We start from the raw sequence: 27,795 nt of genomic DNA, 5'->3' as shown, positions 1-27,795 counted from the left end.
TACTGTCTGAGTCTACAGGTCAACTAACATTTTGTTTTGAGTGGTGAGCTAGTAAAACATTTATTTCAGCCATTACAATGTTATAATGAAGTATAGGCTGCTGATTACACCGGACTTTGCTATTTGTACAGTTAAGGATTCCAAGAACTATTAAAATAATAATAAAACACCCTTAAAAATCTTGTGAGGACTTAAAAGCAACAGCTATCTCAGACATGGACAAGTTAAATTACATAAAACCTCACTAGACAGCATTAAAAAATTGGCACTTTTGCTTAAAACATTTTTAAAAATAATAAAAATTAAAAGCACTTTCAAAGGATGGCCCAGAATCACAGTGATTGTACTGCTATTTCACAGATCCAGAGTCCCAGGTGTGCATCCCTTACCCAATCGTCATTTGTGGAGTCTGTAAGTCCTCCTCGATGAATTAAAATTTCTCCCACATTCCCAAAGACTTCCGTTTTAGGTTAACAGATGATTTTAAAAGGGAATCCATGTAAATGCAGTTCTGTGTGCAAATGACTGATCCCAGCAATGGTCTAGTGTCGAGCCCAAGGCAGGTTTCTGCCTTCCTCCAAATGCTGCTGGAATAGGCTCCAAAATCTTCACAGCAATAAAGAAGAATAAGTGTAATAACACAAGTTTGGTCTGGATGAACCTTGCAACATTCACACCCCCATACTCCTAGACATCTTAAATTTTGGCTTTTCAGGTCCCACTTTCTTTCATGCCATCATTGTTCATAATTCAAGAGTGCCTTGTTTGATCAAGGAAATCGAAGTGTGAGGTTCACTTTTGCCTGGAGTATTTTCGTTTCTACCCACCAGTTGAGTGCAGAGTGTTTTAAGGACCCTGTTGCCCTGTTCAAAAAATTTTCTTACCTATTCTTTTGCAACAGTGATGGTACATTTTTTTTTCCTACATGCCCAACTTGATATAAATTGGTTCTTTCATAAATCTTTTGTGATCCATTCAAGGCTATCTCAGTTGAAAAGTGAGGCCCATATGATATAACAGGAAACAATGAAGGAGACAACAAAGGCATGTTTGAATACAATCAAACTTCAACATTCACACGTTTAACTTCTGCAACTTGAGGTATTTGTGAGGTTTTATTTATAATCGGGATTCTCGGATATGTGCAGTAGAGGAAAACAATGAGGCACGATCTGCACAATTTTGGGGAGAAAGTAGTATACTACTAGGTGCTTCACCCGTAATGTTCACCCTACTGATGTACAGTAGACTTCCCAGTGCATCTGTTGATATTTTAGGCTAAACAATGAAAATATTCAAGTTGTGTTGGAATTAAGCCCCCGAAGCAGAGTGGAAGTTCTTTGGGTGCTAGGCCCGAGCTTGTAAAGTCAGTGACGCAGCTGAGAGAGAAAATAAACATGTTAAATAAATCCTAGTAAATGACTAGTGTGAATTTTTTTTGTGTACTGCATTCAAACAGTTATTTCATGGCTATTGTGTTATGAAAAGAGAATATCATCTAAAATCGTGTTTAGTTCTAAACAATTCTATGCAGAAAAGTGTATTTTAAGTAATCTCAACAAAAACATCAGTTTTTGAGGGGTCACGGGAACCAAAGCCCCACTTCACATAGTTTCAATGTAGTAATACTTATCTTTTCAACTTTCATGTTGTTTCCTAAAAAACATGACCCACTGTAGAAGATGAGGAAGGTATATGCAGTTAAGAGATCTTCATCACTGAAGGAGTTCAGAAAACCAGCACGACTTCCAGATGTCTCAACAGTGTTCTAGTAGACTGGAAGGGCAGTTAAACGACAGACTACCTAACTAACCATTATGTTATGTTGCAGCCCTGTGTTAAAATCATTTAATTTCCCCCCATATCAAGCAACACTTTACTCCCCAGAATGTCAAACTGAAAATAGACTGTTAGGAATTTTTACAAATTACGAAAAAAAAAACAAAAGTTACACTGGCCATAAGCATTAAGGCCCTTTGCTATGATGCTTGAAATCTAGCTCATGTGCATCACATTCTATTATTCATCATCAAGACATTTACACACCTTGTTTGGAATTCATCCGTAGGGATTACACATGACTAGAAGATACACATCCATCTGTAAAAGGTCCCACAGTTTATAATGTATATCAGAGCAAAAATATAAGCCATCTGGTTGAAGGAACTGCCTTCAGAGCTTAGAGACAGGATTGTATTAAGGCACAGACCTGAAGAAGGCTACAAAAAAACCTTACCGCATTAAAGGCTCTCTAAGGCACTTTTGCCATGATTTGTTCTTAAATGGATGCTGTCTGCAACACACAATTCTTTTTTGCGCTGGCCAGACAGCTAAACTGAGAAAACTGTGACATGTAAGAGAGATGACCAAGTATGCAATAGTGACTCTGGCTGAGCTCCAGAGAACCTGCGTTGATAAGAGAAAAACTTCTCGAAGGACATCCATTACTGCAGCACTCCCCAAAGAAACAAGGTGATCCATTTGGATTTCACAAAAAAGGAATCCACCCACCTAAAGGACTCTCAGAATGTGAGGAAGTTGATTCTCTGGTCTGATAAGTGTTTTCTTTGGAGGAAAGCAGACACTACTAATCATTTGTGCAATGCCATTCCAATGGTGAAGCATGGAGTTGGCAGCATTTTGCTGTAGGGTTGTTTTTCAGAGGAAGGGACTTAGTTGAGGAAAAGCTGAAGATAACAGATTACAGAGATATCCTTAATAAAAACTGCTCATGAGAGCGCTGGACATCAGACTGGGCCGAAGGGTCACCTTCTAACAAGACAATGGCCCCAAGCAGAAAACAAAGACAACACAGGAGTAGCCTAGGGACAACTCTGGGAATGTCCTCTGACTTGTCCAGCCAGCACCCAGACTTGGGCCCATTGAAATATGTTTGGAGAGACTTGAAAATAGCTACCCACCAATGGTCACCATTCAACATGACAGATCTTAAGAGGGTCTGCAGAGATGAAGGGCAGAAGAATCTCTAAATCCAGGTGTGCACAGCTTGTCACGCCGTACCCAAAAAGACTCCTCTAGGCCATAACCTCTGCCAAAAGTGCTTCAACTAGATATTGAGTAAATGGTCTGAATACCTGCATCAATGTTCTCTTTCAGTTTTTTTTTTTTTTAATTTTAATAATTCTGTAAAAAATTTTAAAATTCCATTTTCACTTTGTCTTTTCTGTGGTACTGAGAGCTGCTTGATGGTGGGAAAAAAATTCAAATAGTTTTTACACAAGGCTGCAACATAGCAACATGTGAAAAAGTGAGGAAGTATGAACACTTTCTGAATGTGCCGTTTCCTAAAGCATAGCTCTTAATAAACATACAAATTAATTCTATGGTTTGATGCATGTTTACAAATGCTGAGATGTATGTCTTAGTGGGTAAATGCACTCAGCGCATGAATTATTAACCTCTGATAAAACATGCAAAAGGTAAAAAGTCTCTTAAGTTAACAGCAGGCTGATTGAATAATTTCCAAACTCCGTGAACTTCATTGAGTGATGTTGATAGATATTTTTAAATAAAACAAAGAATAAAAAGAATTATCCTGTGTAGCAGTCTATGTTTTATCTTGGACTTCCCTACTCCGGATTCTGTACTGGAACACAGGATGAGTATTAGAAAAGTAGGTTGAAACTATCTATTCAAGTAATGGAATTTCTTTCTGTATGACAACAATCTTGATTTGAACAATCCCTGATTTTTACAACCCACTTCTGCTTAAAAATTACTTTTAACTTTGATGTGCCCTAATGAAGGGTAGCACCCAGCAGAACAATTCAGGTAAAAAAAAAAAAAATAGAAAATTCATGGAAGCATGTATTCTGAAAATGTATAAATCTATTTTTAAAGGCACACTCCATACTTTTTAACAATGATAAATAAAATCTAAAACCTGCTTTCAAATGGGCTGCTTTATTTATAAAACAACCTGCTTTGCAATACATAAAATCATCCAGGAACTGCAAACATCAAAAACTTCGGTGGAGAACAGAAGAATTACCTAATTTAGTAACACTATGCAAGTTATATGAATTTCCACTAAAACCTCTCCTCTAGCCATTCAGCATAGTACTATGTATCCAGTTACTTCAGCCCGGTTATTGCATTACATTCAATTACCACTATTAAAGCTAGGAGGTGAAAAACTTCAAGCAACATAATGTAATGTAAAAAATCCCATTATGAGGCTGCAAAACCTATAGCACATTAAAAACTGAAACCAGACTTGGCTGTCCATAATTAGAATAGAAAGCAGAGCTCAACCTTATTCAAAAGGTGTGGACACAACTGAATTTTTTTTTTTTAAAGCCATAGTGTGCAAGAATGAAAAGAACCATTCAGTTTCAGAGGTAAACTGATTCTGCTCTTTTCTTTACATACTGCCTGTGACTACAACATTAAGTAAAACTAGCCGATGCCCGCCGTGAAATCAAGAACAACTTATTAGTTCTTGAAAGACGCAATTGTAAATAGGTGTTTTGGTAGAGACGACAGATAATGAGTCGAAAGATCTAACTAGAAAAGCCACGTAAAACTGACCGTGGCTGAAGACTGGTTGTTGTAGATTAACGCAAATCTTTGCTAACAGTTGTGCTTGGGACTTGTTGATAGTCATGGAGAAGGCGAGTCTGAGTGGGAATTGTGTGGGTTTAAATTTAAAAGGGAGATTGGTGTCGGAAGGAAGAAGACAGATTTTGGGAATGAAGATTGTTTCAGAATTTTGGATAGCAATTAGTTTGTACTCAATAATATCTGTATGTATTTGGGTAACAATGAGTCTTGTTCCATTGCAAAGACCTTTTGATGGCATATTATTGGAGGAGCATAACTACAGCACCTACCTTCAGATGATGGATATGGGGAGGCATGCTAGTTGGTGTGAGGGTGTGTAAAAACTTTTGTGGGTACGTTAGTCATTAGGATCGTCACTGACTACTGTATCTACACTCTTGAAGGTCACTTTCTCACAGTATATAAGATCAAGAACTTTGTTGTTAATATAAATGAAGAGAGTATTTCCAGAATTGTAAATGCAAGGTGGGATGTTGGAGTCGTGTTTGAAATAAATGACAATGGTAGCATGGAGAATTTCAGAAAGAGCTTGAATTTCGGCTTTACCACCATAAACTCCAGATGCTGCCATGTATTAATAGTACTCCTGACTTGTGATAACTCGACTTGCGTTGGAAAGAACAACAGGAACAACGTATCCAAATTTGTCCCAATGTGGTGCAATGAAATCTACTGCCCTATAATCGTAGTGAGAGTGCATTGCATTCGTCAACCTTTTGTGTCAAGAAATAACCGACCAATAGGAACAGGCAGTTGCCAGATGCCGGAATAGAGATAATGATGTACAAAAACCCATCGACAGAAAAGATACTGTTGTTCAGTTTATAACAAAGGCTTAGGAAACAGCCGGCGCAGTATAATGAAAATAGCAAGATGTATGGGAGGCCGCAGGCAGCGTGGGGAATGGTTTGGAAGAGGATGAATAGGAATCGAGAAATGCCGGGTCAGCTGCGTGTGGGCGGGACCGGTTTTGAAGTGGAAGCAGAACGAACCAGAAGAGAAATATATGTAAGATAAAAGCTAATATACATGCTAAGCTGACCGACTTAAATTTAAATCCTTGATGTTTTTCTCAGTATAGTGCATTGAGTCATAAGGCCCTTAACTGGCTTCAGTTTAACTGAATGAAAAGAAAAAGAAAAAATAATGGTGGTCCAACACATTTGTTCCATATAAAATACAAAAAATAGGAATCAAATTTGCTATTATTTAGGTTGATCTCAGCAATTTTAACTTTAGAGTTTTGTATTTGTTATTTTGTTATCCTAAACAATGACTGGTACAACTGACTTAAAGTCAGACCTAAAGCTAACTGATCGGTTCAAGGGAACTGAAAGGGTGATGTGTAGACTAACTTGTATTACGTAGATTTAGACAATGGTAGGATAACTGCAATTATAATTCAAGATTTTATTATGTTTAGTCAATACTGATTTATGGCACATTGAACCGTTTTAATTTTCCTTCCCATTACTTAACTCTTCAATTGTTTGCTAACCTTGCAAACAACCGTTTGATATATACATATACAACATATACAATTGTAGGAGGGCTCAAATAGACCCAGACAGCTGCCAACAATAGACATTGATTATCAGAAGCCCAAGTAGTCTCTGGTGTCAACAGAGTTCTCTTTTCTGGCACACCTAGCTATGACTTTTGCTTTACACACTGTGTGGGGTGCAGACCCCAAGTTTTACATCCTGGGAGCCCAGTGGGAATGAACCAAAGGGAAAACAATCCAGTTATAAAATGCTCTCTTACGATATTGTTATATAAAAGCTTTCAAAATATTTTGATAAAATTTGATATCAAATAGAAAACATGAAATATCTTTATTTGCCTTAGAAATGAATCCATTGACAAACTCACAAATGCCTGAAGTGATACAGAGGCCATAAACAATCAGAAAGTATCTGTCTTTATTAAAAAATGAACATTATATGCTACTCAGACTGCAAAATTCAGACTTTGAATTCTGGCCTCAGTTTCAGTCAAACAGCAGCATTACAAGGTCAACTTTTTTTTTTTTTAAATAAAAGCATCCTCATCCCAAGTTGTGACTCAAACACTAGTCTTTTTTTTTTTTGCTTTGCATACCCCGAATGGAAAAAGCTAATGTGAAGAGCCACCTTTCTGCAGAAAAGATTTAAAAAAAAAAAAATGAAATACAGCTCTTTGCATGCCAGAATTGGTCATCATCACTTTAGTGGTACTGATACACATTCAGTTTTATTATACATGAAGCTTCTATATTAATTCAAAAGTTTTCATTTTGTTTCCAAAAATGTTTTTTTGAATTTTAGCTTTAGATATTCACAAGTCAGAAAAGTACAGGATTAAATTACATGCCATTCTCATTGCCTTTTTCCCATAGTTCACAATGCCTCCACAGCAACTATTGTCCAGCTTTCACCTCAGAATGACAGAACTTTGTCTTTCACTCACAGCACAACTATTATATGAGAAGGTTTATTAGAAACGGGAATAGAAACTTCTGACATCACTCAGGGAGTATACTGCCCATAGTTTAATAATGTAAAAGCAATAATTGGCTATAAGCTGTCAGACTATAAACTGATCAACAATGAGAAGTAAAAGCAATTTGCAACATTAAAATAATGTAGTAATTAAAAGTGTGCTGATCGCGCACACACGTGCAAATGCAGGAGGATTAGTCAGTCACTCACACCTCAGTGTTGGTGGAGGTTCTCATCTATACCCAATCAGACAGTATAAAGAAGCCTTCAAGGCAGACAAAGAAAAAGAAAGAAAATAACAGAAAGGAACAGAGATGAAAGAAGAACAGCAAGAATGAAAAGGAAAGACAGAGGTTAAAGCAAGAGAAGTGAGCGAGAGGCAGGATCAGAAGAGTCCATGTGAAAGATGAGTGGAAGCAGGTGGATGGAAGTGAGCCTCAAGGACAGGAGCCTGGGGCTGAAGCAGAGGCATTCCCACTGAATCATGCTAGGAAGTAGGAGCAGTGCTGTCTCCTGCTGATGCTAAGGGTCTGGTGACAGGAGACGTGTGGCTTGGCACAGCCCCTAAGAGATGCTTTAGGCCTGGCAGTGGGGAACCGAGCCAGGGATTTAAGGTTGACTGCGCCTGTCGGTTGAGCATCTCCTCTGCTGCAAGATCTTGTGTGGTGTAAGTAGAGGAGACTTCGGTTTTAGAAGGAAGCATTTGGCTCATTTGTTTTAAAGGAAGAACTGTCTCTGTATTCTAACCTTGTTTTACTGGATTTGAATTTATATTCTTTAACCTGCACATTTTCACTGGTGTTATGGATTACTAATTTATTAAAGATTTTGATACACTGCACTGTTTACACGGTTTTCCTTTTGGGTTTTTAATAAAACCACTAGATGCTTTTAGCTCTCTCTCATTAATGTAAGTATGTGTCCTCAATTGCCTGGCTCATCTCAGTTCACGGCTATTGAAGGTTCAGGTCAGACACACCAGGGAGCAGGTAGCCAACCTGGACCACCACAGTAAGGCAAAATAAGGGAATAATGCAATTTGATTTGGGGGTGGGGGAGAGAAGCCTGGTTGAAAATCATCTTTCATTTTTTGATTTATAAATATTAAATTGTCTGGTTGACCTTGCATTATCTATTTTCCTCTCACAATGTTTCTCAGTGCACTCATATCTACTAATGAATGTACTTATCAAATGTTACAGATTATGTGTGTTACACTGTGCGGTACTAATGAAGATTACATCAAGTTAAAAATAGTGTGTAAAAAAGTAAAAAGGTATGAAATTATGGACCATTCTTTAAAATGGGAATATTCCAAAGAACAGTTATCTAGTGGAGTGCATCTTCCAAAGCAGTACCTAGGAAATGAGACAAACACAGTTTGAATTTTTGCTGTCAAAAAAAAGTTGGGGCTTAATTATCCCAAATGTGTTTTTTGCCAGGAAATTCTGTCAAATGAATGCCTAAAGCGGTCTAAATTGAAAAGGAAGAAAACTTCCAAGTAAAGTCAGGAAACATATGTTGACTTCATCCAAAGACAAGTAGCAAGTGGTGGCCTCCAAACAGCAACAAGCTATTTCAGACATGTCACTCAAGGCGTCTTTTTTTGGCCTATGCAAAGAAACACCACACAATTGGAGAATATCTGATATTGCCAGATACCAAAGACATCAGTTGAGAATTACTTGGAGAAGCATCTGCCCATAAAATTGACATGGCTTCTTTGTCAAACAGCACAATGTGTAGCCGAATATCTTACAAGAAAGGCAGCAATGTAATGCAATTAGAGGAAAGCAAAGACGGACTAATGCAGTGCAGCTAATCATCTATTCCAAATTTATTGGAGATGAGAAATTGATGCACTGATTGATCAGCCCGCAATCTAAATTGCCTGATTTTCACTACAAAAGCCTCAATCAGTTATCGGCTAGAAAATGTAGATTTTTATTTTCTGTGAACTAGAATAGACAGCAGCAAAGCAGGCTTCACCAGAGACAGAGAATATTAGCCATTAATGTATAGTAATAAACTGAGAAAAAAACAATCAGGAGTACAATTAGACAAATGATAAGGAAACTGTTTTAATGAATTCAAACCTTTAATTAAAATGCATACTGCTTGTCTGTGTTTGGACAGTGAGAAAGCTTATGTTTAGTGCAGCTACTCACATTGTTAATTAGAAAAACAAGATGAATAATTTGAAGTTGCCGATTAGTAAAGAATTGGATTGTTATTCTAAAAGAAAAAATTGTTTTACTTGTTAAGCATTTTAGTCTTGTATCTTCGATAAATATCTTTTGAACATTTGACAGTTAAGCAGCTTTTTTTAATGGGTTTGTACTGTGTTTATTGTTTGTGTGCATCATACTGTATAACTTTTGGTAAGAAACATGTAATGCACAATGAAAACGATAAACCTCAAGAATTATGAATATCAAGTTGGTATAATGTAAAAAAAAAAACACACCACACACACCTGTGTGTATACAGAATATATAAACAAATACATAAAACAGCAAAAAAGCTATAGTGCAATTAATGATTAAAAATAATTCAAAACTATGTGCATGTATATTTACATTTAAGTAGTATTCATCTACAAATATGAATTCAAAGAATCAATGCATGAGAATATTCTTGTTAGATAAATGGTGAAAACTGCATTACAGAAGAATTAAACAATATAACAGTTCGTGATTATTAGTAGCATTTCCTTTTACACCATACGTACTATGGATAAATACTTTCTGTATGTATGTTAAAGTTAAAAATTTATCAAGGTAATTTTATTTAATATTTTGACAGTCAATGAACAATAACATACAGCATTTAAATAGGTAATACCTGTACTTTATAGATTAGTTTTAAAATACCAAAGTTAACACTTTATTAAGAACATAAGAGGCAATGTATCTGGTTATATGGGAGAATAATGTACAGTTTCTTTGTTTATTTAAAGAGAAACAAAAAAACCACCACCAATTTGTCAATTCAACATGAAATTAGTGAACAGTGTCAGCTCTATAAAACCTGATTGGAGTATCCCTTGTCAGGATATTTTTTCAGTTTTGGATGCGTTCACGTGAGTAAATACAGTTGACTGATCTCATTTCATTGGAATCTATCGGATGGCAGCACTGACATGACAGTTATGCGTAGCAGAGTCATCACTTTATTTTAATAAACAAATTTTTTTAAAAAGCGCCAAAACTCGATACCATGGATACACACTTCACCATGATGTACTTGTCACTAAAAGAATGGTTATTAACTGCAATAACTGCTTCCAGAGAAAGTTGGGAGCATGCACTGATCACAGTGCATTGCTGCACCCACCACACGATGAATCACCTCAGGATCCCAAATTAGGCCCCTATCACAGCCATGCAACAGGCGACACCTCAGGACCACACTAGTTTGAATGGAACAGTGTGAGGATTTTACAGTGGCTGGAGTGCCAATCCTGCCAACAACCCCCAAACATTGTTAAAATTGTTAACAATATCAAGGTATACCCCTTCAAATGCAGACTATCAAACTCTGCAGTGACACGGGTGCCAGTTCTGAAAGCCTTCTGCTGCTTTCTGAAATCTGCTGGCTTTCTTGCAGGGCAGTTTTTCCAACAAGTGTTTGTACTATTCAAAGAGGTGTGCGAACTTCTCATCCAAGAACTCCCATTTTGTCCATGTTTCGTCAACCAGTCCAGGGTTCTGAAGCTTGTGTACTTATCCAACATATTTTAACTTTTAAATATCCCAAATTGGACCATGCAGTAGCAATCACAGCATACAGTAATCCCTCACTATATCGCGCTTTGACTTTCGCGGTTTCGCTCTATCGCGGATTTTACATGCAAGCATAACTAAATATATAACGTGGATTTTTCGCTGCTTCCCGGGTTCTGCGGACAATGTGTCTTTTACTTCCTGTACATGCTTCCTCAGTTGGTTTGCCAAGTTGATTTCATACAAGGGACGCTATTGGCGGATGACTGAGAACCTAACCAATCAAAGCACGCAGTTAAGTTCCTGCTTGCTGAATGCAGTGTTAACCAGGAAGTCTCGGCTCGCTCATTCAGCATCAACGTGTTTCGCTGTGTAAAGAGTTAACTTTTTTGTGCTCTTTTGTGTTTCTTTGTGCATAGTCAAGCCCTTCATTATGGCTCCAAAACGATCTGCTCCTGCTTCAGGGGCCGTGCCCAAGCAAAGCGGAAGATGTTAACGATTGCGAAAAGGTAAGCGTTTTGGATTTGTTGAAGGCTACGATTCTTTTATTTAAAAAGTAGGAAAGGAATATAAGATCTACGGCTGCAGTGTCCTTTTAACCAGGGTGCAAAACAAGTTGTAAGTGGATGTAATAAGGCAGTAGTCTGGATGGAATCTGCTTTAGGGATTTGGATTGAAGACTGCCAGAAGAAGAACCACGGCAGTGCTACACAATCACCTGAAGTGGCTCCTTTAAGGGCTGTAACGCTCTCCTTTGTTGTGCAGTAAAATAAAACTCATTGTTATCGGACAAGTCATCGTGTCATTGTTGGTGAGTAACCATAATTAATTTTCTACTTACAGTACTTAGTATGTATGCACGCGTTTAGTGTCACTGTACACACACATTTACTGTATACTATTTTTGTTGCATTGTACGTATTTATTGCTGGTGGCATGTCTATCGTAATGGCTGTAACATGTGATATCGGAGATACTCAATATCTTTAAAATAATATTTAGGTTTTACTGTATATAAACAGTGTGTTTATATACATAATTTCAATGAATCTTACCTAATATCTAAGAGAATACAATGGGATTATGCTGTATAACTCTGCGGGGAATATTTATAAACAGTGTGGGAGAGTTTATAAGGGCTTAAAATATATAAAAATAACCATAGAAACATATGGTTTCTACTTCGCGGATTTTCACCTATCGCGGGGGGGTCTGGAACGTAACCCCCGCGATCGAGGAGGGATTACTGTACTTCATTTTCATGAAAGTTAAAAGCATTCATACAAAATTGAACTTTGGAAGAGAAAGCTAAGTGAACCAAATACAGAAATATTCAAGCACCTCTGCCAGGAATTTGGAATGAAGACAGCCTCCAGTCTCTATTATTGTCACATGACATATCCGACGCATCTAAAAGAATACTTCAAATAGCTATTACCTATGCTAGACAGGTGTCATTTAAATTGCATCAGAAATCCACTTGAAATAACCTATAACAAGAGTACTGATTTGAGGTTCCAAGAGGAATTATTTGAAATTGACAATGACTCAAGTTTGAAAATGAAAATTCTCTGCCGTTTCCTTGTCAGAATTCTGGATCAATGTGAAAAATACCCAGTTTTGGACAAGAAAAAAAAAAACACAAAATCTGATGCCTCTTACCCTTTGTAACAAGACACCTGTGTGAGGCTGGTTTTTCTACAGTGAAAGTACTAAAAACAAAACAATTTGTCTATGTAGGGGGAATGCGATTGTCGAGAGATTGTCATTAAACTTCAAGAAACTACAAATAATGATTCAAGCTCAAAAATCTCATTAGGCCTAGGGTGAATTTTTTAGTGTGAGAAGTGCACATTTATGTCAGCAAGGTAAAATACCATTTGACATGTATGATGTGCACCGTTTTTTATATAGATAACATTGCCTTAAAAAGGCAGTAAGCATACAGAGCACGTATGTACATATTAATACTGTATATGTAAGTAGGTCATGTTTTATTTTTTGGATAGGGTGGGGCCGGGGATTCACACCTAGACATGTCAGTTTTTGGGGTGCAACCTGGCATGAAAGAAAAGTTGAGAAGCCCCAACATAAGCTATACAGTTCAGTGAAATGTACTATTTGTGACTCTTCCTCTATTACCTGCTTTTTGTCCTATTTAGGACTTTCTCCAAGTAACTTAAAACTGCAAGGTAAAGTACTAGACTATAAAGTAGCTCATCTTAGAAAACATTCATGCACACTTCTCCGACATGTAGAAATTAAAAAAAAAAAAAAAAAAAAAAATCAGTGCAAAACTAAATGAAGGCACCTAAGATTTGAACCTAAGAGGCAGCAGTGCTGTTAACTGCACTATCACGTCACCCAATACCCAATTTGCAAATGAGAAGGCACACTCCTCCTTGTGCTGTTAACTTTGAAAATAACAATATGAAATTTTACAGTCAAGTCCACAGCCCTCAAAAATAAGTGAGGAAAATGTCTGCAAAGCACAGAAGCCTTGTAGCCATCTGTAGAGTAATGAGTAGTATAAAACGCATTATTGATCCTTCTTTCAGCCTGCTAAACAAAGTGCAAAACCTCATATCATCATGGTTAGTACTTAATACTGTACTAAAACGGAGATGCCATTTTTATCCTGTGAAACACAAGGGGCCTGACAAATGTCAATAAACATCATCAAGGGAGGTAGCAGGAAATAAATGCTAGAATAATCTCTTCTGGCTTTAAAACACTGAAAAAACTACTCTCAGATGAGCTCAAAAATTAAAATTATTGGCAGGGAGTCCACAGGCTTTACAAAGAGGGCCTTCTGGCCACAGCTGTCGGCTCCTACATTTGGAGACAGGACTTGCCCACGGGTATTGTGGGCGTCTGTGTCTAATGGGCTAATTACAAGCCAAGGACACACAGGAAATCCAGAGAAAACAATCTAATATACTAAAGTCACTGGAAGAGAAAGTAAGAAAACAGCAGAATTACAACTTGAGAGTGACAGTTTAGGAAACCGTACAACTACACAATAATAAGAATTCATTTCAATTCACTAACCAATTGCACTGGCTGCAAAACACCAAACACCCCAGTCCAGGTCTTCATCAAAATAAATCTCAGCCTGGATTTTTGTATTAAAAATTCCACACATTACACACTCCAATGTTAGCATAAATATAAAAACCACAATGAAATACTACTGTAGATTTAGGTTGCACTGGTGATAACTACAATTAGAAGTAATGAAAAGTGGTGAAAAACTATACTCGTTACACCCTGCATAGTAATCACTAATTTTGTGGTCTGGTAAATGACACGAGTCGTGTAATATGAAAAGAGCTATATTAAAATGAATTGTTACATTTGGATTATGGGCCTTTATTTAGCCTTAACATTTGCCAAGGCTATTTTTAGATGATTAAAATAAATCAAATTCACATATTGCCAAAATGCATTAAAAGAATTAAAGGAAAAAAAAAAATCAAAACTGCATTCTGAGCATGATCATCATTTATAATGTGCTTCAACCTTTTTTGCATTTAGAAACATGAAAGAGCAGTCATACATTCATGTCAAGAGGCACTTCACATAAACAATCTTTATTCTCCAAAATTCTTTCACACACTTATTTTGTATGGTAAAATAGAAACCTTGTTTCAAAATAAAAGTATACTTGAGATCTGTATATTGTACTATATAACCAACAGTTCTCTAAAGAGTACAAAAGAAAATGGAATTAGATATAATAATGAATGTCAACATTTATCACTTACTCTCCTTATCTTTTATGACTTTTAAGAAACCATGACAGATTCCCAAAAAACCTAACTTACTTTAAACTAGAACCACAAAACAGCAAGAAAGAGTAAAGACAATACAATTTACTCAGCTTTATTTATAATAATGAGAGATATGTCCCAATCCTCCAATCATTAGCAGCAGCGCTTAACTGGGAATTGGAGCAGACTTCATTACACTGCATTGATCAGACCAAAGAAGAGACCCCGGATACATTGATCAGCTTGGAAAAATTGTCTGCTTGCCAAGCCTATTTGGTACTGAAATTTGGCTTGTGTGAAAATAATGTTGCCCGAGAAGAAAAAGCAAAATATATTTCTTCCCCCTGCAATAAAAAAAAATTTCTCAAACTGAAAAGCCCCGTATCAAAGTGAGAACACTTAAAAATTGAATACAGAAAAATAAACTATAAACAGAATAGCTGAAGCAGCAGCCATATTTTTAGAAAAAAGACTAAGCAAAACATAACCGTCAAAACACAATTTAAAAAGAATAAAGAAATGTACAGTATAACTGAAAAAAGCAGTTCTGGTCTTGCATAGCTGTCAGTAAAAATGAATATTGGCAATTCCTTCATCACCCCCACAAGATGTAGATCACATTTCTTTTGCTGATCAAGGATATACTGTATTGCACTGTACACGGCATAGCTCCATTTATCATGAAGTCCAGCCAGTGACTCACTTCTACTCAGAATGCTTCATTCAGCACCACCTTTTGTGGCCAGAATCATTTGCACACTCTTATTTCTAGTGTGGTCAGCTCAACTTACTACACATCCTTTAAATCACATGATTCGCACCAGATTCAAATTCAATACCAAGCAAAAGTTACGATTTAAGGAGGTGAAAAGTACAGAAGGCAAGTTTAATAGGGGCCAGTTGCCAGCAAATATTCAAATAATTTAAGTTTAAACAAACTTTGGTGCTTTTCTTTTAAAGTAATCTAACAGAGCACTAAACATGAGGACGGCATCATGTTAACATTAACTGTGCCACTGCAGGGCCTAACACAATCCTGTAGGAAACAAATACTACTGTTAAGAATGAAAGATTTTTATGTAGCCAATTACAACTATTCTCTTTAATAATCTATCAAGATTAAATGTAATGCTCAGTTTGATCCTTTCAAACAACTAACAAAGGAGAGTATTACAGGTTCATGTACTCCCATACCTAGGGCAGTTTGTACCTGTACATCAATTAACCCAATTTCATTTTCCTAGCTCATCTGTTTCTTGTTACTTAATAAACAAAATACCAATCATACCAATCCTCAGTACAGATGGTTGTGTCCAAATGGATTTAACAAATTCATGTGTTCACATGGGTTTCCCCCCATATCCTACAAATGTTCACATTAACATTGACCGATGACCCTAAAGTGGCCTATGATAAAGTTAATTAGTGCACTGTAGACATTTGCCCTATCTAGAGTTAGAGTTGCTTTTTGTGTGGTGCCTCCTGCCCCTGGCCTTCTGTACACCTGTGCTTAGAGAAATTGATGGATATAAACAAAACCACATGTAAAAATGAAAAATGTCCCACATTTTAACGAGAATTCCTAATATACAAAGAAAATTACGTAGAAACACATCCCTCAAAATTAGTCAATCCCCAAACTCATCCAATAAGCATCACTATACAATTTAAGCCTCAATGTAATCTGTATAGTCTTTTGAATATGGACAAATTATATGAAATAGTTCTGTAGCATAATATAATTACTACATGTACTGTTAATTCAATAATATTTTGCAGTTATCTTTAAAGAGGCTTCTCTAAATCTGAGCAAGGGTAGGATACTTTTGTTAAAATACTAGCTGTAGTCTGTATCATCACTGGAGCCTATGCCAACAGCAACACAAGCAAGATGGAATCCATCCACTAGTCTAATACATACATACACACAGCATGTGTATAGTTTTCTGAAAATAAAGAGTATGTATGCTTTGCAATTGTAGGGAAAAAAGGGGACTATGCATTCAGGTTTCTGCATATACTGTAAAGAAACAAAAAGTCACTAATTTCAAAATTTTTGGTAAATTATGTAACATAACTTGCATTGGCACATTAGCTTTCACAAGTAAGCAACTCTGCTTAAAAAAAAAAAAAAAGTGTTTGATTACATGACTGAAATCACTCCTCAACATTGAGTATTTACCACCATCAGGATACTAGAATTTTCAACCTGTTAAGTAAAAGCTGCACTAAGCCAGAGTCACGCTGACCTGGAAATAGTCTCTCTCGCTGTCCTGTGAGAATTTAATTACATGCATTTTAAACAGTGTAGATAATGCAAGTACTCTGCAGTACGTTTTCATTTAAAAAGACATGAAGACTATACCCCAAGAACATCTGAGGTCTGAACCTTCACCTACAAATGTTTAAAACTCTACTCCAAAACATCTTTTCATCTACCCATTCACTTTAACTTTTTGTTAACCTGCCACTGCTGGCACAGGCTTCAGCTTATGGCCTGAAATAAATTATGGACTCTATAAGTATATTTTCCATCGGATTAAAAAAAAACTCTTACCCATAGTCACAGACCAAAAACTGTAACAAAAGATAAAATAATGGTAAGATCCATGCAAAAGGCAAACATTTCTCAATATATTTTTAATTTAATAAATTAAATTTGGCAGGAGATTAACACTTGTGATGTGCATGGAAAATGTAGCATATGTTACTAATGAAAAAACTAGACTTTATATAAGCAAGTCAACTGCTAAAAACTGGGCAAGATCAAGTTATAAAAAATCTACTCTACCAGCTCCAAATGACCAATCAATTTCATCAGAATATGACTGCCTGAGAAATGTCTGCGTTTTACAATTCATCCAAAAGCATAAAACTTTCAAGAGTAAACCTACTTTATTTATAATGTAGAAAATAATCAGCTATTTAAAGTAAAAAACTTCTGGAATGTTTACCAACAACCTGAGAAAAGACACATCTAAAATTGTTTTCTTACATAAATGGGCTGGAATATTTATGCTTAAACGCAAAATTACTTGATATATAACAGTACCTACTAAAAAAAAACAGCGAAAACCTGAATTTTATAGACGGCACTGTCCTCTTTCAAAAACAGAAATTCTTTCCAGCTTAGGAATTGTTCACTTTCTACTATATTATTCACCTGATTGAGTACTACATATCATTCATTGAATCACTACTTGCCAAATAATGTAAAAGATCAAAATATTAGCACCACTCCATACAGTGGATTTCTAATTCAAATTAATCCATCTTTATTTTACAAATATTCAGATATGCCCAGAAAAACATGCAAGTTGGAAAAAAAAACCTAATACAAAGGCCTTTTGTATACAGTGCAAGATCAGCAAGACAGTCACCTCTCAAGGGTTTCAGATACAGTTTATTCAGTCCCTTCAGACTATATAAGAGCTCTGGGGGAACGCAACCCTTAAAAAGTAAAATGCTGCCGCTACACAGACTAGTTCATCCAGCCAGAAAATATTTAATTTTCTCATCAATTATGCTTGATTACTCATCAGCATACAAAAGGAGGTACGTTTAAATGACTCGGCTTCACTCCTGGCTTCCGTGAGAAGATAAATAGGCAAATGAAAACAGTTTGATTATCCTCCCTTTGACTTCTATAAATCTGAGTTGAGTGTGTGTTGGATTCTGTTTCTGATATCTATCTATCAATTCATTCATTAAGTAAATGCCATGCACATGTAGAATGCAAAATCTTAAGAACATTAGAAAAACTATGATTCCATTTGATTATTCAGAACAAAAACTACATGAAAACATGTGGTCTATGCCATGCAAGTTAATGAACAAGATCAAACAACTCTGTACAGAAAATGTGATACCTCACAATCCTAATATTTTTAAACTTTCTTTTTCATATTTGCCAAGTAATTGGTAGCCTACTGTGTGCTTCCTTTATCTGTTTTTGGGACTAATGACTGTGCTAGCCACTGCAATATAGTAAGGCTGCACAAATAAGTTTAATCCTACATCACATAAAATATGAAACATGATTCTTACAGCGGTTTTGATTAATGGTTTCAAAATATTCATCATCCTCTCGGTTTAAAATTAGGTTTAACACACATTTTATTTTACAATGTCAAATATATCGGATAGTTCAAAAACTGTTAAGTATTAACTAGTTTGCTTGGCTTATGTAGCATCTTTACTAATACCAGGATCATTACAGAAAAAACTGTCCCTAACCTTCAAAAACAAAACTTCATTCTGTACAGCTAAGCCCAGTTTAGCCTATATCTTACTTCCAATACAGAAGGCATTAAGAAGAATTTTATTAACAGTTCTTTAGTGATTGCACTGTGGGAACCTGATTTGTAGAAAAATCACAGGAAATTAAAGGTCTCTATCACAAACACTGTATCTCCCTTGTCTTCTATAAGAGTTATACGAGATGCAATAGTCAGGAGGAGCACCACAAAAGGCAAAAACATCAATACAGGCTAAATAAAAAAGAAAGAAATCATGACACAGGTACAATTTTACAACAGGGGAACTGGTAGGCTTGCAGAGACAACACTCCTAATGAAAATCCATCATTATAAAAGCTAATTAAAACATAGTCAAGAATTTTAATGGAAAACAATTTCATGAACTGTACATGTTTATTGTTATTAAAAAAAAAATATTACATAGACACAAAATGGATGGATGGAGATATATATATATATATATATATATATAATAAAACATGTAACCTGACAATACAGAACTTAAAAAAATAACGGGGAAATACTGTAACTACTGAGCAATTTTTCAATATCCAAAATGTGATATAATCTGCAAATTATGAGTGTCCACAAATACAAGCAAAACAATATACACATGAAAATATCTGGCCAAGGTCTAGATCAACTGAACCATTGAAAACCACTTAAATGTATCCATTCGGTGATGAATAACAAAGTAAAAACCTTTGTTCACTCAACAAATGTAATATGCACAGTATGTAATTTCTTCATATTATGCGTTCTTTCTTTGCACAACCATAACTGCACTTACAGCACAGACTTCAACATAGACACACCAATTTTTGCAAGGAAATTACCATTTAGAAGAGGTTGTCCTTTAAGCACATTCCCAGACACTGCTGCATTGTACATATTTTCAGAAAATCCCATCCTGCATAACTGTGATCCATGGGATATCTAAAGGAGACAAAGAAAATTATTTTTTAAAACAAAATGGGTACACACTAGTATGTCTATACACTGTAAATCCTCTCCAAGAAAAGGAAAACCTTTTGTCTTGGGTTATTCGCCCTCCCTTGGACATACAAGCGCATCTTTTGTTCTTAATGGCTTACGATTAGGATAATGGGGGCAAAGGGTTAAATATTTGCCAAGGAACGTGGCGCGGCATCAAACTGCCTTACTTGTCTGCCTGCAAAGCTATTCCCTGTGACCAGTGGAGAGTGAACACAAATCTCAATTCAGAGCCAAGTCGAAGGAAAAACTATGCAAATTAGCGTGAGAAAGAATTACAGGAGGTGGCAAAGCCTCCTGGGTCTAAAACACCCATATTAAAAGTCAACAGACACAAATATTAAAATGATAGTACAAGGAGCATTTATTAAAATATGTAGTTCTGCAAAGGACTTAGAAACGTGTTTTTAGTTAACTTTGATAAATGAACTAATAAATTACTCATCAGCAAAACTAAGCCACCTAAGAGAGTGATGGGATACCGAGGTTCCTAAAGAGCTCAGTTACACACACTCTACAGTCTTGAAGCTCCCCCTTCTGCTACAAAAACAAACTATACCATCCTGCAAAGAGGAATAAAGTAACTAGGTAATTTTAAAGCTAAGAACTTGCAGCAATAGCAGATTTTATTTTACTTATGGAAAAATTACTAGTTTGTCCACGGAAAAGAATGTTATGCATTAGTAAATGGCACAAAACAATTGTGCTGTTCTAATAACAGAATAATCAATCCTAACCTACTCATCCAAAAAGAAGATTTGTGTTTGTAAATGCTATAACTTCATTTTTCGCGTTTAAAATATTTAAAGTATAAAAAAGTTTGGTTAATATAGCACTACCAATAATTATAATATTGTGCGGCAAAACCATTAACCCTTCATCTTAATCATGGAATATTAGTTATTTCACCTGGCAGGAATTATAGCCTTTACAAAAGTAATAACCTGCGCGTTACCAGCAGGAAAAGTAATGCAATGTCTCGCACACAGTGACAGAAAACTCAACCATTCCGGTTGTAGAGCTCATTAATCAGCTCAGAGGCTGGAAATTAGTATGCGAGCCTCCCCTCCCCCTTTGTTAATCGCATTTCTGCGCTGGACCATCAAAAGAATGTGGACTGGGAGAATTACGAGGCACCAATGCATTGTGGGAATCTGCCACTTGCTTCTCTCGATCAAGATTTTTCTTTGGGGGTGGGGGTCGGTTGGGGATGCTCCCCAGGCCAACCGATTAAGAAAATGTTGACTGACCTCAAGAAGAAAGGAATGAATCTTTCAACGGGTCTGAAGCCGAGCCTAATTAAACTTTGCAGGAGGAGGGCACCCATTTGTGAATTCACAGATGTGTGCGATGGGGGTGTCGCGGTGTAACAAACTGTTGAAGTTCAAGTGATCAGCACTTGTTCTCGTAGTATTATAAAACACCCTTATTCGCACTGCTCCACTGCTTTCGTAAAGGCCCGGCGCCTAGTTTACTGCGGGTCACTCACAAACTGAACAAAACGGACAGACGTGCGCCCCACCTAAATAAAAGCACTTGTATCCCCAGACCCCATAACCACACACACCCCCCGAAAATGGTATCCCAAAGGAGAGCAACCTGAACGTTTTCCTCTAGTCGTCACTTTGTTGTTTTTTAAATGCACAATAAACAAATACACCTGTGCCGAATATACCGAGATGATCACGTCGAGTTTGTTTTAACAGCCGTTCAACAGTCATAACAAAACGATACTTTTTGAACGCCATATATGCACGCGTAAACATGTTTTAGTGTTCCTTGTACTAAAGACAACACAGTCAGTAATAACACATTTGTTCCTCGGTTCAATAATCGCATTATACCTAGCAGGGTGAGGTTTGCCCGCACAACCCCATGCAATCAACAAAGCCATTCGTACAGCGCCGTCGCGTCCCCTCGTAGGGATATATCATCCGAAAAAACATCTGAATCGTAAGCACGAACCTGTCGTTTCAAAAATATAAAAATTGTAAATGACTCGTATGTGTATGTTCGTGTATTTTTGTCGGACTTGGTCTTGTCTACCGGGGCTGTGAGAGCCGCGTGCGTATGCGGGTGTGGGACACTAGCCAGTCGGCGAGGTGCCTCTGCAATTATTAAACCGCGCGGACAGTGACCCTCGAAGAGAGGCAAAGTACCCAGAAATAAATCACGAAATCGAGCAACGAACGGTCCCCTCCGTCCTCAACCAAAAGCATTACGATGGTAAGTACTCCATTGCATTTTTTTTAATTGTCCCTACTATCCATGTTGTATCTAAAAACGAACCCCAAGACAATTACTACGACTGCATCTTTTTTATTTATTTGTACCACGGCAACGTCAGAAACTAGCACAATAATGTCTCGAATATTTTGCCTACGGTTCAAATGCGGCAAGTGGCCATTCATTCCTCCAAGTACATCCCCTTTATTCCGCTGTTTTTGTTTCTTTACAAGCCCCCGGCTATCTCTCCGCGGCTAGTCGCCCTGGTTTCCGGGCACACCATATAACGGACCGGCTCCTCTCAGCCAGCGCCGTTAGCTGTACCATCGCTGTAACTCAACACCACCTTGCACGCATTTACAAGACACGAAGGCAGTTAAAGAAAAAAAAAAAAGAAAGAAAGAACCCTTACCTGTGTAGCCGCTAGCAGCAGCAGAAACACCTCTGTTCCTCCCTTCGTATACATGGGTCACCAAATATACTTTCCAGGCAATTTGTAAATCGCTATTTTGCACGATGCACCACTCCTCTCTTCGGCTAGGTCCGATGTTTTTTAAACAATGTTCCAAACAAAGGCGGTAACTGCAGCATTGGCAGCGCAGAGCGGCGCGTCTCTCCTCCCTGTACTGCACTCAGAATGTGGTGGTACTGAGGCTGCAACTCCCTTCACAGCTCACCAATGCCAGATCCCGCACTCGCATCGACGCGCTCACACATCTCACTGTCTCTCCCTACTGGTCGGCTCATAAAGTCTACTTCACTTTATTCCAGTCCACCTTTTTGTCAAGTCCGGAAGTTTAGTGGGAGTCGTAAACTCCTCCCTGTTCACCACAGCAACAGTAATAATAATAAAAAATCCCCCGTCTCCCCTGTTTCGTTTAAATCTGTTCACGCCCCGCCTACCCTCGATTTTCTTTCTTTCTTTCTTTCTTTCTTTCTTTCTTTCTTTCTTTCTTTTACTCTCTCACACTGCTTCCCGAGGCATTTGTCAGGCGGGCGGTCCGAACTATTAATATTGTTATTAATAGTAATCTTGAAGAAATTCGAAGGCTTCTAATTTCCATTCAATTTAAAGATGCCTTTGTGTTTCTAATATTTCTGTTCTGTACCTTCGAGCCGTTATATCGATTAACCACTTAAAATTTTTAGGAAGTCTCCGTTTTTATTCCTGTATACTAATTTCATGAAATCAGGCGTTCAAAGGAAATAAAAATTTGGAATCCCGAAAGTTAATGCAATTAAAATTTTGGCCCCAAATTCTAATTTTAAAATGACAAAACATCTGAAGATCTTTTATTTTTAATAGTAAGATTAGAACAATCTTACCATGGTGCTCAGTATAAAATTACATTTTCTAAAATAAAAAATAATGCGTTTCCATTGTATTAAGGTAGGTGTTTTAAAGCGTATATAACGTAATATATATATTCACTACGTTTGCGCGCCCTGCAATGGACTCATAACCTCAACCTGAACTCCATAGGCATACCGGAAAATGGGTCGATTGCTGGAACATGCCTATTATATCTATCTATCTATCTATCTATCTATCTATCTATCTATCTATCTATCTATCTATCTATCAAATTAGTTAATTCCCCAGTGAGAAGTCAAGCAAAATTACACCTTTTATTGGCTAACTAAAAAGATTACAATATGATTCTCCAGTAAATGCATCTTATCTGTACTGATCACATAAGGTATAGGGTGTAACAGGACATCATGATTAAGCTAGTTTGTTTGTGTGTGTGTGTGAACACAAGCACTTGTTATTTGGTTACAATCCCTGATACAGAAAAAAAGTCAAATTAACTCATAAAATCTGTTAACATGAATTTTTAACCTTGCATTTCTCTGAAGTATACAATGGACATTATATATCTTTAACTTATCCATCCATCCATCTTCCAAACCCACATTATTCTGAATAGGGTCACAAGGAAACTGGAGCCTATCCCAACAGGCATAGAGCACAAAGCAGGAGCAATCCTTGGCCAGGGCACCAGTCCATTGCAAGGTGAACACATACATACACAAACAGGCCAGTTTTAGCATTTTCCATAATCTCTTTTTTTCTGCTAAGGGTTGGAGTCTCATCCAGCATAGACAGTGAAGGTCAATGATATGAATCAAGTCCATTGCAGCACACACTTACCCACACCTCAACATTGCATGAATTTAGAGTTGTTCTGTGAGAGAAAACTAGAAGCCCATCTGTAAAGCAGCTGAATATGTAGAGACAAAATACAAAAATGTACCTGAATTCATGTATTGTGAAGCTGGAAATGCTGCTACTGTGTAAACATGTTACTAAATTCTATAAAGATTAAATTCTTGTTGCATAGGATGCTTCTTTACATTTTTACTATTTTACTCATATTGTTTATTCACAAAAACAGGGTGTGTAGTTTGTAATATAGTAAAAAGCATGGCCTTGCCAAATAACTTGGGGACATTCGTCTTTGAGCCCACTAAATATATATGTGTGTGTGCTTAGAAAAAATAAACAAAAGTTAATCTCATACATGAAAAGACAGGAACATTATACTTTGAGTATTTGTATTTGAGTCTTTGTCAGGTGTGTGCCTTAAATAGAGTAATAAAAAGGTTGGAAAGGAGAGAAGAAAGAATACACTCACATGTACATAGCTGTGCACTGCCTCATTACTGTAGAGCTTTGGAAAGAAATTCTTTTTCAAATTACCTCTGTACTTATTGTATTTTTAGGATTTTTCAGGTATGGAAGACAGAAGTTTCAGTTTAAGATGGATATATTCACTATCCATTGTGACAGAAGGTAGTGACATATTATCACATTCTGGTAATAATTTCACTGTACTGTGTACACAAGGGAGTAATGAACCAATAATTTCTCAAATGTGCTTAATCAAATTCAGGGTTGTAGGGACCATAACCTATTCTGGAAGTTCCAGCAGGACAAAGCAAAAAATAGGAAGCAGACTGGGCAGGGCACCAATCCATCACATGGTTCATTCATTCACCCAGCCACAGGACCAATTTGGAATCATCTTTCAACCTAATCTGCCCATGTTTGGGGGAAAACCCCAAGCTGACATAGAGAGAACATGCAAGCTACTCTTGAGAGATATTCCAACTCTGGACAGTGGATTGCAGCACTGCCCACTGTACTTCTGCAATGCCAACCAAATTATTATCACCACAAAGATTTTAAATATTCAGTTCAGTTCAGTGTCCATACTGTCCATACATAAGGGCATGTCAAAGTCTGACTAATTTTAACATTATGCCATGTGCCTTAAACTGTACATTACAGTACAGTGATGGCACCATTACAGTTAGTAGAGGCACAGTTTACCACCCTTTTTTGTAGCAGGTCTTTAGCTTAAATAGCTGGATCATTTGTGTGGTTCCTGGTTGGTGCAAATGATGAAATCTTGGTTACAGGTTATTTTTAATGTACCCGTATACTTTAAAGAGCAAAATGATCCCCATTAAGTTGTGCAAAAAAAAAAAATGTATGTACACTGAAACAGAAAATGCTGTATAATTTTAGAACATTTTTTTTCTAGTCCATCAGCATAATATTGGAATACTCTCCAAGTTTTCCGTAAGCACAACCTGAACAGGTCAAAAAGCTGGTGAATGTGCGATGCATGTTGGCTGGCCCATGTCTCCTCTATTGTGTCTCATACTTTTTGAATTTTAGGTGGTTATTAATTTATTGTTGGAAGTTAATTCCATATTATCCCTCAAAATTCTTGTTTGAATTGAGATCGGGAGTCTGAAAAGGGCACTGCATTACCATTAATAAACTTTCCTGTTCCTGGAGCAATTTATGACGTTTCTTAGCATTATCATGTTGAGTATTTTCATTTTGTACCGATCCGTTCACATATGTGTGCATTGCTGCTGTCAAGAATAATACCTAATCAGATATCTTGTAGCATTTAAACATTTTTTATTATTTAAACACTCCCCATTTTTTTCTGTTATTTTTGTTAATTGCTCTGAGGAGACTTGCAAGTAAGAATTTTATTGAACTTAATCCAATTTAGGATTGCCTATAACCAATCCCTGTAGCATTTGGTACAAATCAAGAAACAATCCTGGATGGCACACTGCCCCATTGCAGGGCCCATGTTCAAGCAAATCCACACTGATACAGGGTGAATCTGGAATTGCCAATTAACCTAATATATGTTTTCATTATGTGAGTGAAAATCCCCACAAAGACACCAGAAGAATGTGCAGTCTACACAAGGACTGTAACTGCCTTCTGTTTATAAACTTTATTTGGTACTTTATTTAGTACCCTTTTCTATTATCGCGATGCAAATCAGATTTTCGTTTTTAACATTAGGCACCCAGAAGGGACATTAACTTAAGGCACATATAGGCAACTATGCTCCACCCCCACTAACTTTAAGATTAGTATTAGTGTTTAGGGTAGGTCAGTCTAATAATTTAAACTCCAAAAATTAAGCAACTGGGGCGCCTCTCCCATGGAACCCAACACTAGAATGGGTAGGAACTGCTGTCCATGCCGTCCGTTTTGTACACAAGTACCCTTTATTTTTATAAGACTTAAGTGCTTTTGTGTCACAAACTAACTCATTTCCCATTTTTCTGAAACTGGGTAAATCTGCATAGCTAATGTAACAAGGCTTTTTTTTGGCATCTTCCAGGTATTTTTCTGAACCTGCTTTTTTACCTCTATACATTCATAGGTAGCCAAAGACCATTCCACCTCATCCTGATTCATGTCAAAAATTAATACTGGAATGGACTTCAATCCATTACAGTCCACAAATAATATTTCCCTCCAATTGGACCAGTATAAGTTCATTTATTAAAATAAGTTACCCAAAAGATTTTCCAAACTTCCCAAAGACTGGACAAAGAATCAAACCTCTATACAGCTATGAGGGAGTGCTAAAGATGTCTGTGCAACACAGTTATTCTTCATTGACATATTTAATTAAATTTGGCTAGGTGAGACTGTCTATTTTATTTCCTTTTCCTTCACGCATAAGAAAAACAAACTAAAAATGCATACTGGGGTATAATTAAAGAAGAACTAATGATACTTTTTTTTCCAACTTGTACACGTCCAAATATGGACATTAAAAAATATTCTGGATGAATCACCTAATGAGTCATCTTATATTGTCACCTTCAGTAACTTGAAAAGGTCAGTTACACTGCTGGAACATGTTGACTGTCCAACCGCAGGAAGTGAAGGAGTTTGAATGTGTCACAAGCTAGAGTCCTGCTTTTTCAGAAGTAATTACAAATACAAAGTTCCAATATTCTCAATTAAAAAAAAAACAAATGTGTTTTTCATTTATTTTTACACGATGAAGTATGTGTGTGTGCACTGTAATAGACTGGTGTAGGGTTATCTCTCTCCATGTGCACAGTACTTTTGGCACAGACTCTTGCCCATCCATTACAATCCTGAATTAGATTGTTCATTTTAGAATTATATATATGGAATGGCTGGGTTGTACTCATTTTCCTTAAAATGTTTTATTTAAATTTACACTTTTCACAATACATACCCACCAACATTTATGTAGGATTAATCACAGATTGTCCATGCCCTATTATTTGCTGGAAAACATATTCACTTGTTATCCAAGAAAGAGGAGGAATGCATTTGATGTTCCAAGCATTCATTAAGAATTGAGCCATTACTTATCTCAGATAAAATAATCAATCCCACAAGCATGTCATCTTGTGGGAATTACAATTAAGCAGATAGAAAGTTTAT

The 27,795-nt window shown here is 36.7% G+C and overlaps 1 protein-coding gene across 1 annotated transcript in view; it reads right to left on the bottom strand.

The window, feature by feature from the left end:
• Positions 1–22,798, bottom strand: part of cdh2 (cadherin 2, type 1, N-cadherin (neuronal)) — a 130,448-nt gene extending 107,650 nt beyond the window's left edge. The window contains exons 1-2 of the mRNA XM_039754669.1: positions 22,453–22,798; positions 19,658–19,757 (exon numbers count right to left, since the gene is read on the bottom strand). Of these exons, the coding sequence (XP_039610603.1) occupies positions 19,658–19,757; positions 22,453–22,506 (154 nt within the window). The 5' untranslated portion in view covers positions 22,507–22,798. The remainder of the gene's footprint in view (positions 1–19,657; positions 19,758–22,452) is intronic.
• Between the last annotated feature and the right edge of the window lie 4,997 nt (positions 22,799–27,795).

Source organism: Polypterus senegalus, chromosome 5 (assembly GCF_016835505.1).
Source record: "Polypterus senegalus isolate Bchr_013 chromosome 5, ASM1683550v1, whole genome shotgun sequence".
NCBI lineage: Eukaryota > Metazoa > Chordata > Cladistia > Polypteriformes > Polypteridae > Polypterus > Polypterus senegalus.
This window is presented reverse-complemented; position numbering and strand designations above follow the sequence as displayed.